The 13,445-nt window shown below is 40.6% G+C and overlaps 1 protein-coding gene across 30 annotated transcripts in view; it reads left to right on the top strand.

The window, feature by feature from the left end:
• Window positions 1-13,445, top strand: part of LOC116242356 (uncharacterized) — a 197,248-nt gene that overhangs the window by 26,077 nt on the left and 157,726 nt on the right. For 3 of the 30 annotated variants that reach the window (XR_016464264.1, XR_016464281.1, XM_090135519.1), the window contains one exon: window positions 10,702-11,036. The exons of 23 other annotated variants lie outside the window; for them this stretch is intronic. Coding sequence is in view for 3 of the 7 variants with exons in the window: in XM_090135519.1 (XP_089991645.1) it covers window positions 10,702-10,733 (32 nt within the window). In the remaining 4 variants the exon portion in view is untranslated. Of the gene's footprint in view, window positions 1-3,054; window positions 4,473-10,701; window positions 11,037-11,193; window positions 11,853-13,445 lie in introns of those variants that run through there. 4 more of the 30 variants (XR_016464275.1, XM_090135520.1, XR_016464274.1 and 1 more) reach the window with 2 other exon arrangements.

Here is a 13,445-nt window from a genome sequence, read left to right as displayed (position 1 = left end):
GCTAAAAAAAACTATAAGTAATATTAATTAATTTTGAATTTCAGTGCAAATGATTCTAGCTTTGTGCTTATATATGCCCAGTTCCCTCTGACCTGTCTTTTCTTTTTCACTGAATCCAAACAGCTAAATCTCAGGGCTGTAGTCACCTGGGGTACCTACTGCAAAATACAAGGTGGGGCTGATGCTGTCTTGGAAACTGCAGCTGTTTCCTATATGTCTGACTGAAGGCCATTGGCTTTTATCTCCCCCAGCACTGTTTAAACTGATTAAATACTGTTGTTAATGCAACCTGAGCCCTGCTGGTAGTTATGAGCCTGCTGAAAGCACCAAATAAAGCAGTACCAGTCTTCCTCCTTCCCCCAGGAAGGTTAGACATCTCAGCTGGACTGTCTCTGGCTATTCTGTTACATTAAGGGTGTTGGAACATTAAAAGTTAGAACCTACCACCACCAAGGTGAGGTCAGTTTAGGTAAATGCTTTACATGAAGGCTCATTAAGCCTTGTAATGGGCTCTGTCATTTACCTGATGTATCTCAAAGGAGGGGTAAAGGGTTGAAGCTCTGCTCTTGCACACCATTTACACAGATCACATGGGACAGCACTGGAAGGGCCAGGAAACTTCTGTGTTTATTGTGCAAGTGTTGCAATAAATTGTTGAGTAAGCTGCCAGAGGGAACCGGGGCAGCTGGGATCTCAGTGGTGAATTTCTGTGTGAGTATACATGGTGTAGCTAGCTGTTTTGTGCTTTTGTAGAGCATGGAACTGGTGGCACTGGATTTGTCACGTAGCAGTATTTGCATTTCCCTAGAATGGTTTAGAGATGAGATTTCTCAAGTACTGTTTAAGCTCACGTATGACTTAAAGGTATGTAAACTGCAAAGTATCTGCTGTCAGTGGAAGTAGACACTGAAAGAATAGCTGTTTACCACAGAAATCTCAGGGTTGTGTAAGTGCTTAGAACGGTGGCTGGATGGGTAAATGGGGGCTAAAGGAAAGAACCACAGAAGAGATGGATGCAGCTCTCTTGAGCTGAACCTGTGTTGAGCTTAAGGATCTCTTGTACTGTGGCCAAACTCTTTCTCCAGTAGGCACTCCAATCATGAATAGGAATGGTAAAAAGCACTAGACTTCAGTATGAATTTGGTTTGTTGTAGCTACAGAGTAGAACCAGGGCTGTAATGAAACAATCAGGTACGTAATGGTGCAGGCTGTAACCTAGCTGTCTGCTACACAATAATTCCTCTGCACAGATGAAAACTGAACTAGGAAGAGTCGTTTATTTTTGTCCTTCATGTTACTGGAGAGCCACTAGAGAGTCTTAACCTTAGAGGATGAAAACATCCAGGGCTTGGTTTTGCAATGACTGGAGCTTAAGCCTGTGTTTTGGGTTGCAAACATTCTTCTATGCTTTACATGTCAAAGTCCTGATATGGACTTTTAATTAATCATACTTTTAAATCTTCCCCTACCTGCTTAAATTTAGAATGTATATGCTGAATTCCAATGGGGATCAGCTTTTGCTAAGAGAATGTTTGTTGGCAGCATGCACAGTAACTTAAACCTCAGAGGAACAAATAAAATATTGTAGCCTAAACAGTTGGCTGAAATTGCAGTTCAAAATGGGTAAAAGTCTTTTTATTTCAGCATTTAAAGAAAAGCACATCTCTTCTAAAGATGTAATCTGTGAAGCATATCAAAGGTTTTTGACATTTGTAATTAAAGCACCTGTACTGAAGAGAGGCTGTCAATTTGTAGCTTTGTAGCTTTCCTCCATAAATGAGAGTAATCTTTTTAAGCCTTCAGTGTATCAGCAGAATATTGTTGTTTGTGGAACTACCTGGACTTGGTAGATGAGAATGAATAAATGAACCATTTACTGACTGCAAAATTGAGTTTTATAATTGAGAGACTGCTGAAAATAAATGTATATCTGAGGGAAGCAAAAATCGAACTGCAGCATATGGTATGTTTTCTGAAAGAACTTGATCTTTCTGGATAAAAGTCCCAGAATCGCATACAATTGGGTTGGAAGAGACTGCTGGATGTCACCTGCTCCAATATCATACTCTAAGCACTGCTGCCATCAGAAAGAGGTCAGATCAGCTATGAATTTGTTCAGATTGGTCTTGAAAAACTTCCAAACTCGAACACTACACAGCCTTCCTAGTAACTTATTCCTGTGCTGTTTAAGATTTTAAAACATAATTAATTAAAAGCCCATATCAAGACCTTGACTTAGAAAAGAATGCTTGCAACATTACCCTCCCAGAAGAGAAATATTTTCCTCTGTGTAAAGCAAAAGTAATCACTTGTGGTTTCTACTTTCCAGTATTTGGCTTTCAGTTTTATGTTAATGTTCTTCTCTTAGGAGAAAAATAGTCCCACCTGTACAAACTTCAAAGGAATGGGGGAAAATGGAAATGTCAGACATGGGGCACGTCAGCTATTCAGCTCAGTTAATCAGCTAGGCTCCTTAAATGCCCTCTCTTAATGGAGAAACTGGCATTTTCAGATGGAGATTCAGAGTGACCACAGCTATTTCATCATGGTAAATTTGTCTGTGAAATCAGATGGACTTAAAGATATTTTCTGCTCATTGTGTGCAACAGCTTGGAGTGCTGATGAAACATGAGCTAAAAGCCTGATAAGAGGCCTGGAAAAATGTAACCTAGGTTGAAGTTAAGGTTCCCATACCAAGCACCACTGCAACATTTAGCTCCAGTGAAATAATGCTGGGCAGTGGGAGTTTCCTTTGGATGGTTCTACAAATGAATCTTTTCCAGCAAGGAACAAATGTGCAGTATGTTTAGCTGCTAGATATTTGTGGAGAGGGCTTGTTATTTTATAGACTTCTTAGGTACCTTGCATGGCTTTATGCAGTATGAAATACAGTGGCTTCACAGAGAAAGGAATTGCTAGTCTACCGAATCCATTTTGAAATTAATGACAAGTAGGTAGTAATATAAGCACTTGTCAGTAGTGCAAATTTGGGCCTATAGTCACAAATCTTGTCTTGTTCTTCATTTTTAGTTTATGCTTAGAATCTTTTTGCAGGTAATGGGCATTCTGATGCTCCAAACACTGTTGGATCTTAAGAACTTCCTTTAAGAATTCAGAAGTGCTTTTTGACTTATTGCTCAGGTTTGATGCACTCCTGTCTGGTCTAATGATTTCCATCAGATCATTTCTCAGGTATTGAACTTACTTGACCTTTTGCCTCTTGGACTTGCTCAGCATACTAATCTTCCCCAGTGATTCTTCCACATCTATTCAAAGGCTGAGATTCTCACCTACGCCACGGCTGAAATTTCTTTTATTCTGCTTATCATATCATCTTCCCCCTCCAACCTATGAGCCATGAGTTGATAAAAACGAACCTAAACAGAGCAGATACAGGTGACCTGTAAACTTGAACTTGGAAACCTGTTCGTCCAGCATCAAGTTCTGTTTAACTAAACCTAAGCATGGTGAATTAGTCAGAGGCAGAACACTCCCTTTGATATCTACTTTTCCCTAAAAATGTTTTGTGAAAACCTGTTTAGTATCATGAAGCATAAAAAATGACAAACAAAACTGCCCTCCAAAGACTCCCCCTAAGAGTGTTCCAGCAGACGCCTCATGAAAATAGAAACCAGACATCACATTAAACATTGCAAAGTCAGTGTGAAGATCCATATGGGTCAAAGCAGCTTCAAAAGGATATGAGTGGGTTAACGTGTAGGCACTGGCATTTAGTATTTGTAGGCATTTACTGCTTTTAACAACTAATACAGGAAAAACCTTTATAAACTGAACTGGGCCAATCAAGTGGTCTAATTTTGATCTTAGATAAAATAAGCTATGAGTTTAAAAACCAAGGCTGGAATCTGATGATGTGGTAACATGAAATATCTCTTTGTTTGTGTGTGGCTGCTAGAATTACACCATGTTTAGAAATGAGGCAGTCAAATAGAACATTTGGATTCTGTTGCTCCTAAAGGGTGAGAATAAGAGTGTCAAGGGAAAGAGCTGAAAGAGACAAAGAAATGTGCATATGACTTCGAGATTTCCTCTGGTTCATCCATTTGTCCCATGGACCGTGTGTACCTAGGTCATTTCTTAAACATTTGCCTAATCTGTTTCTAAAGACATCAAAGAAAAGATATGGTACAGGCCTCACTTGACAATCTGTTTCAGATCTTTTATAATATTCTGTGAATATTTAAATCATTTTTGATTCTGGAGGAACGAATTGCTAAGGCTTCATGGGTGCCAAGCAGAACAGACAGATAGCTTTGTATATCCTCTGATGATATCCCTGTTTATAACGCCTTGTTCAATTCTTGTAAAATCATCTTGAATTCAAATTCCATTTATTTGTGGTCTCTTCAAACATCAAATCTTCTGCAGATGTTACCAGCTTCTTCTTTATTCCAATCTCCAGAACTTGAATAAAATCAGAACCCTGTTACGCATTACAGGAAAGAAATTATAATAGTGTGCCACAACTTTTTTTCCTTTACAAATCCATTCTGACTGTTCCATATCTTCATTTTACCTTCAACTACCTTTTGTAACACATAGATTTACTTCTTCTTTTTCCTGATTTGCAGTTTCTAAATAACTCTTCTATGGAGTTTGTAAGGATGGAAATAGGCAAATCTAAGGACAGCTAATTAAATGCATAGATGGAAAGAGCTGGCTTAGTAGAATAAACTATCTGAAATACGAGTTATTAGAACATCACTCAATAGATGTATATATTGGATCATAAAAAGAAATACTAACAGTACTTCTCATGAGTTAGCTGTGCAAGAATTAGACATACAGAAGTTACTGCTCTTGATGTTGATAATTTATCTCTTCTCATCAGAAAAATCAAATTTAAGAAAACTCTCACCAAATCCTCTTAGAACTGTGCACTGAGATGAGCCTTAGAAAAGCGATCTTGTCTTCACTGAAAACATACTCAAGCTCCCTGCAATCCAGCTTTTGATAGGAAGAATGTTAACACATGTAATGTGTGTTTCTTTTCCTCCTTGGCATATGTTGGTTATCCTTATGTCCTTTGTTTTCTGTACCATGTTGTCTTTCAAGTGTCACCATTGCAGGAGTAACCTGGAAGTAGCAACCTTCCAGAAGAGCTGCTGGAAGTTGCAGCTCTGAATTTGAGGAGTTCTTCTGCAGTAAAAGGAGCACTTCACAACTGCATCATTCATCATTCATTTCCAAGTGTGGAAGGCCCAGCCCTCATATAAAGCAAAGGGTACTTTGGCTGGAGGAAATTTAACATGGTTTAAGACCTGAAGCTGGACAATGATCGCTTGGCACAGCATCAGCCTGTTCTCACTTAGAAATTGAGGACACAGGACAGGGGGTATTGGATCTAGGTGATCTTTAAGGTCCCGTCCAAGATAAACTATTCTGTGAAAGCCTTCTGGGAATTGCATACTGCAGTAATTTTCTAATGCTTACTCAGATACTTGCAGTATCTGATGCATGGACTCAGATGTGAACGATCCAAATCATTTATTACAAGTCCTCACATCACTTATATATCTCCACAAGTTTTCTTCTAGCTTTCCCATCCACCCGTACAACTTTCCCATCCACCTTTACATGTCAACAGAGCATTCTATAAACACTCTTCAACCGTTCATGTGGGTGCTTATCCAATCAAAGCCATTCTTTCTTCTTCTAGAGCTGTCCTTGGTTCTCATGCTGTTTATCTTGCTCCACAGCTGCTTCTCTGAACTGTTCTTGTATTCCCACAGATATCCCAATGTGAATTGTTACTAATTATCTAGAAAGTCTGTGTGCACAGACCTGCACAACATATTTGGAATGTGGTAGATCCAATGAATTTGAATTAAGTGGGTTGAGCATCACTGAATGTGCAATCATACATGGCATTTCCTCCCTGTTCCTCTTAAAAGCTAGTTGATAGGAAGCTATATGGCTAATTGATGATTTCCTACTGTCTAAGCACAGGCACTGTTGTTAGAGTGAAATCTTAGAGATTCTAGCAAGTTTGTAATCAGAAAAGAAAAATCTAATGTTTCAGTTTCAAAGGTCAGATCTGTACTAACATAAACCAACATACCTTCACTAAAGTCAATGAGCCTAGGCCTATTCTCGAAGTAGCTGAGCATTACTGCTAGTATGGAATTAATCTGTGTTTTTGTGTTTGTTTCATTGGTGTTTTTTGTCCTGCCCATTTTGGCACCCATTGGAAACTGAAATACATTACAGGGACTGTGTGAATTGCAAATAAGGATAGGCACATTCTCCCTGCTTGTAGAAGGTGAGAGAAATAGACATGAGTCCCTGAAGAAAGAAGAGGGAATTCCAGCTGTTTCTGGTAGCCAGTCCTACAGAGTTGTGTTAGGTGCATCTCAGGATACTTGGGTACAGCCCCTCTGAGGAGATAGATGCTATGGGAAGCATTCACTAACCTCTTATTGCTAAATATAGGTGTAATCTACTAAATGCAACCATCTGGAAAGTAACACTATTTAAAGCAATATAAGACTCTCTTGTTCTGGAAGGCACTGGGTAGAATCAGACACTATCATGGTTTACATAGACTGTGCTCAATTATCCATAAACCTCATTGGCCATTGTATGGCATTAAGGTTTTAAAGGTTCCTGGCATCCTTCTGGACTGGATTATTTCCACTTAAATGAGAGCTTCTTCTCTTTTACTTTGTTTGACTACTTCAGATTTAAATGCTGAGCTATCATATATTGTAGTGTTGTGAACTGGAATTACTGTTTCCTTCCTAAAGAACCTAATGTGCTCAATTAGAATAGTACAGGTGTTGTCATGGACAAGTAATAATAGTAATAAAATAAAATAAAAACCTCTTTTGGAGACATCACATGCAATGGCAGACAACCATACTGAAGAAAGAGGCCAGATTAGAGGGTGGGGGAGGGGAGTCTGCCAGACAAGAAGAAACAAAGAAAGCAAAAGGGAGGATGAGAAGCTATGTGCCTGCTATCTACAAATAAACATGCTGCAGAAGGAGTTTTGTGTAGGTTAAAGGACAGAGATGGTGTAAGATCAAATAGCTACAAGGTAGCCACAGTTAAATAGAGCTGCATGAAAATAGGCTGTCAAACCTTGAAAAGAATGACATTCTGGGGTGCCTGTTAGAGAAAGTGACTTGAATCATTTTCTGTGACTCAGTGCCCAGATAAATTCTATGAATCTGTGACAACCACCAGACTGAACTCAGTAATTCAGGATTTCCAGTTTAGTCCCCTGTCCTGCTTAGGCTTTCAGTAAAAGGGTTCTTTCTTGTTAACTTTCTGGGAGGTTTATTACGCAACATGAATTCTCGTGGTTGTTTCGGGTGAAAACTAAATACTTAGGTTCAATGTATGCTATTCATGCAGGAGGATTCTGTTCTAGCAATGGATGAGATGAAGGAGAGGCTGTACTGCCTTCAGCCCCAGGCTGTTTGAAATGATTTTTCAGTGTCCTCCATTCCCTGTGCTCATGAAATCAAAAAGACAGTCCTACTATTTCTAAATATTCAGAATTATAACAAGAATAGTTGCTGTAACTGATAACATCATCATTTTGTCTTCAAGATTTCAAGAATCAAAACTGTAAGTTGTCGTTTGCCACCTGGTTTTAGAGCTACAGGCTTCTCTTTTTATAGTTAGAAGGATAACAGCTAACTGTCATTTTTTAAATGAGAGCTGAGATCCTTGTACAAAATTCTGGAAACTGAGACTCTGTAAAAATGCCAAATAGCATGAAAGCTAGAGAGAAATGAGCCTCTGTCAGCTGAGCACTTCTTTTTCCAGATTAAAAAAAATATATGGAACAAACCAACCCTTCCAGAAAGTGTTGTGGTGGCATGGTTGTTTTTATAATCTATCCTTCCCAGCAATTGGTAAGGAACAGCAACATGGAGGTGAAATGTGAGAAGAAGTCTGGCTTCTTGTGGGAGCATAGACCTGAAAGGGCAGTAGGGCCATAAGGCACTTTAGCATTCCTGGAGGTACCCAGGTCTGACTCTGCCTTGGCAGACAAAAGAGAAGATAAGGAAAACCTGTCCCTGAAAGAAGCAGGAGGAAGCAAAGAAGTTTTAAGAACCACCTATGATATTAAATACTTATTTTAGCAAATGAGGCACAACTACCACCAGTGCAGCCTGGAAACAAACATTTCCGCTTGAGATCAGCTAGGCCAGGCTGATGCTCTCCAGCTCTAAAAGTAGCTTCAATAGCTTCAACCCACCCCCAAATCTGGACATCATGTTCTAGTTACCAGAAATCAGCCTGACACTCCTGACCACGTCCAAGCAATTTAGGAGGTTGAACACAAAGTTATGTGGTCAATTAGTCAAACATAACATTGCAAGACTTCTCGACCTTTCAAAACTGGAATGAATTTGCCAAACAGGAAAGTGTAGGAATGAAGCAGAACAAGTAATTCAGAAACCCTCTGGGTTTTATCTGCCAATTCCTTGTACCTTCAGTCTCATTTCTGATCTCTTAGCACTGCAATTTGTGAGTGTCAGCAGATTTCCAGGAGTGAGAGAGGAATCCTCCACAAGCTGCTCCATCACTTCTGCTTTTGTGAATCAGAAAAATGGTGTTTTATCCCCATTTTATTCTGAGAAATGTGTCCTTGTGTATCTCTGACAAGTGCCTGCTCCAGCTGGGTTATTAAATGAATGTTCACTGTGCAATTGATGCATCGAATTAAGGACATAAGGACAGCTGTATCAGGTCAGGCCAAGGGTCCCTCTGCCCCACTGTTTGGTTTCTGACTGTGTCATAGACAGAGACATGGGAAGGAATAAGGTTGAGGCAAGAACATGTAATGCACCTGTCATTTTTCCAATATCTAGTTGTTTTCACATTCACATTTCCTGAATCTGATAGAATGGTAAGGCTCTTTGGTAGCCCTCAGCTGATCTCCTCTTCAAGCGCTATTGCCTGTCCAGTGAGCTGTCTGCCTGTATATTCATAGCTGATTGAATTCTTATACATTTTGTTTTGTTTTGTTTTAAAATATAGCAAGTGTATCTAGCAGAACTGGTGATGGTTTTCTCTACCATCAGCATTCTCAGGGTACTAGTGCTGAAAAGCAAAATGCAGTCCAATTACTGCTACACTGTCTTTGTGAAGGATTCTGGAATGTAGACAGCTTACATGTATTTCACACAAAGGGCTATTTCTCCAGTTAGGCTTTTCATCTACCTACAACATTCCATGGGGAAAGGAGATAAAAATTGCTGACCTTTTGATTCCCAGAAGGATTTTGCAACCTGTTTGCAAAGGTGTGAGTGACTATACTGAGAGTCTGGATGGGAAATTGAGATGTTAACCAACTCCCAAAAACCATCCCAAAGAGTAAATCTTTACATTAAGTTATCAGCCAAAGTAGGCGTAATCTGCTACCTCAGCTTGTTATTTAAGTAGGTGGTATTGCAGCAAATAGTGCCTTTTCTACCAGTAGGGGAATAGATACAAACATCACCAGTACTGAGTTTTACAGTAATACTGTGCTATTACTGTTCACACACACACCTATGCATACATATACATATAAATATCTCTGTGTAAAATGTGTAAGATATGTATGTGTGTATCCATGTGTATACCCTGCTGTCTGTGGTAGTACTGCTGTGCAGCATTATACTGGGCACTGGGTTTCCCAGCTTTCACCACTGCCTGCGTTTTGTGAAGGGAGAGGTTTTGCTGACAGTTCCACAGCACTGGCAGGGAATGGAGGGCAGAAATCCTCAAGTCTTTTGTTCCTGCTACATAAATTGCCTGATTTGCCTTTCATGAAAAAGAAGATGAGGAGTAAAGCCGTGCTCATTTACGCCCAGTACAAATACTGCCACCCGATGCCCTTTGAAGGCAATGGGAGTCTTTCCAAGTGAACCAAAATAGCAGATTTTTTCAGTACTTCTAGAGCAGCCAACAGAGATATGAGTAACAAAGAAGAACAAAGGACACAATGCGTTTTTTGAATAATGTCGGAGGATCTATGCTGATGTGCAGAGAATCTGTGTGCTTGTCTGAAAGAACACGTAGTGATGTTCCTCAGGTTTGGGGATTTTCTGCAGCACAGTAATCCCTACTGTCAGACCAAGGCCATGACTCAGCAGGGAGTGCTCGATGTGTTACCAGCAGTGATATGAAGGACACTGGGATCAGGCACTTGGGAGGAACCCTCTTCCTTCACAATATCAGTGTGTCAGCTCTTCTCTGAATTTCCCAAACTCAGGAAACTTGGCTATAAAATTCACAATACTGGGAGATCACACTTACACTTCTCCCAAGGAAAAATAAAATATAAAATTTGTTAGTAATGCAAAAACTGGATTTATACTGAAAACAAACAAACCAGGCCCGGGCAATAATTTGAGAAGATCTGAGATGCTTAAATGGGCACCTACCTTAATGGAGCACAATGAATATTAGATCAGAACACAGTGTGAAAACTTGCATCTAAACAGAGATGTGAACTTTGTGACTTGAAATTTTCTCTGTAATAAATCAATTTTATTTAAGTAATGCACTACTCCACTTAGGCACTCATTGGAAGGGATGGTGGCAGCACGCCCTGGGGACAGGCCTTTTTTAGTTATCTGGAGAAAAAATAAGTCTTGCTTACATGTCCATTAAAGCAACAGCTCCACCTGAAGTGTGTCAAAGCTTAGTGATCTGGGATTTTCTGTGTACTTGCAGACCATATTTTTGCTGCAGTGCCTCACTGGTGACCCTGCACCTTTTGGTCCGAGGAGAGGTGTGTAAATGTGGAGCATCCAAAACTGAGGTCAGCGTCATTACTGGAAAACATCCAGACTCTCTGGACCTGCTGCTGTTCACATGCTGCATTGACATTTTACAGCTCCTAATATTTTGCTGCCCTGGGCAACCACCTATTATGCTTTTTTGTCGCAAAGCCAATCTTCCATGGAAACACTTCCAGCTCAACAGCAACTGCGCTTTCATTAGGTCATCACAGAGATGTTAAAACATGGATTGCAGATGAATGCATTGATACATGAAACATGAAACAAGTACTGCATTGCTCTGAGATTTGTCTGCCATCAGTCTTGTTTGCGCCAGTGAAATCTGGCATGAATTCCTCTACATCACTTGAGAGTTTGTTTATGCAACAGTAGGTAGATTCATGTACCTGAACCCTGAGTTTAATAATTGATCTCTTTTGTGTAGAACAGCATAGAACAGAACTACACGCTGCATAACGCAGCACAGTGGCCACCCCAGGCACTGTCAGCATCTGCCCAGAAGCTTGGGATGAACGTACTGCTTGAACTGCTGCCCTTGGGATGCTGGGAACAGGGAGTGAAGCTCACGAACTGTCACTGCATGGCTGGCAGGAACACAGCAGCATTGTTTCATCTGACCGAAAGTCATGGTCATGAGCGGTAATGGAAGGATGACAAAGGCTTGTCCCATTCCTTTGTCACACAGCGTGTGGCCCTTTAAAGCAATCATCTGTGACCTCAGTGACTCAACACGAGGGACAGCAGCAGAAGGGAAAGGAAATGCCAGAGCATGACACAATTGTTTTCCAAGTGAGCAGGTTTTTGGTGCAGAGCCAGGTGCTTGTACCTGGGCTCACATGTACATCAGCGAAGCTGCTCAGGATTAGGACCTGTATGTGATGCCTGTGTCATGAGCCAGCCTCTTCTCATTCAAATTGAGATAGTTTCCATTCCTGTGAGAAGGGGTCTGGTGTTCTACTGATGTGCAGGATAGAATCTGGTATAATTAATCTCTCAGCCTATTGTTGCTTTCTTGTGGATCTAAAGTTTGCTACTTCTAAGGCCTGTTGACTGTATTCAATATCTCTTCCTGTTTAACTTTGTTATTCCTGCCTCCTGCTTTTTTTTTTTGGGGGGGGGGGGGAGGGGGGAAGGGGCGGCTCTCTTTTCATTTTCCCCTTGAACTAGAGTTTGCCTGAAGTGTGGATGAGTCACAGATAACGTATTTCCTCTTTTCTGAAGCACATTTACATTTTTGAGCAATTACAGCTGACAGCGATCAGCTATACATTCCAAAATATCCTTTTCAGGGAGAAAAAAGGAGGAACAGTGATGCTGAAATCAGCTTGAAAGGTAAATGACTGAAAGAGAAAGAGAAATAAGAGACAGACAGTCTTAGAAGGGCAGCCGGACGTAGGCACTTACTGTGCAGCATTTGATGGCAGTGCTTCAACTGATAACATTCCTGTAATCAGAGCCACTCTGTCATACCTGTCAGCAGCCATCAGGCAAATCACAGGCAGCTCTAAATACAAATATCTGAAGCAAAAGGCATAAATAACCAGAAAACCTATTCATTGCCTCTGCTTCTAGCCTGGCATTTTCTGAAGAGTGGGAAGGTTAGTTTATAATGGGATGTAAAAGATGCTGCCAAACCCTGCATTGCCCCCATCAAAGCCATAGAGCTCCAGCTCCATGTTGTGGCTCTCACCTTTAGGGCTAGAGTATTTATAACTAAATATTATAATGATAGAAGTAATTATAACAGTTATTAGTTATGCTAACTAATAGTTTAAAGGCCTTTCATTTTTGTCTTTTTTTTTTGTCTTGGAGGTCAACTGAAAATGGAGCTTCTCATCTTGGCTTGTGTCCAGGCTGTGGACTTTGTTTCTTATGTTTCTGTGGGCTTTTTTTTTCCTTGTAGCAAGTACTCCCTTCATAAAGAAATCTGCTACTGAGGGCTGAAGCTTAGAGGACAACTACAGCCTCTGTCTTTTCATCCCCAAATTGTAAGGCTGTGTGGGGCTTAATAACAGAAGTCCTATGAGTACTAGAGTTAAAGTCAGGCTTGTCATATGCAGTCATCAACATGACAGGCTAATTCCAGCTGTCTCTTTCCACATATCAGAGCACCTTATATAAGAGCCATCAAGCACTCATTTGTAATAGAGAGTATTTGTGTAATGATCAGTGGTGCCACACAACAGTCAGATGGAGCCCCAGAAAGGGTCATCTTGACCTTCAGCTGTGACTGGAAGAAGATAATGTTGCAGTCTAGCTGCACTCAACAAGTTATTCCAGTAAATCTTCTGTACCTTCAGCACAAGGCAGGCGCCATAGCTGCTCTTTTAAAGAAGTATATCTGGGAAGGAGTCTGCTCTAAGCATCTGCCTGGGGAATACTTCTCAGTACAGGTGAAGAGTGCAACTAGGAAGCTGAAATCTGCATAACCATCCTGCTTCCTGGATACTTCCTGATTCCTGGTGTATTGCATCATCTCATCTAACAGAAAACAGTGCTGTCAACTGTTCTATTTCTAAGGAGTGGATGGGACTGACAGGACTGGAGAGTGCCGGCACTCAGGTACTTTGTTGCAGAGACTAGTCTGCTTGATCAGGGAAGGGTAGCACAGCAGCAGAGAGTGAAGTGCTTATTATGCATAAAAATTCCCTGTATGGTAACTGCTGAGTCACAGGC

Source organism: Phasianus colchicus, chromosome 2, assembly GCF_987193195.1.
Source record: "Phasianus colchicus chromosome 2, bPhaCol1.hap1.1, whole genome shotgun sequence".
In the NCBI taxonomy this organism is placed as follows: Eukaryota; Metazoa; Chordata; class Aves; order Galliformes; family Phasianidae; genus Phasianus; species Phasianus colchicus.
The sequence above is the reverse complement of the archived record's forward strand: the minus strand, read 5'-3'. Positions and strand labels throughout refer to the sequence as shown.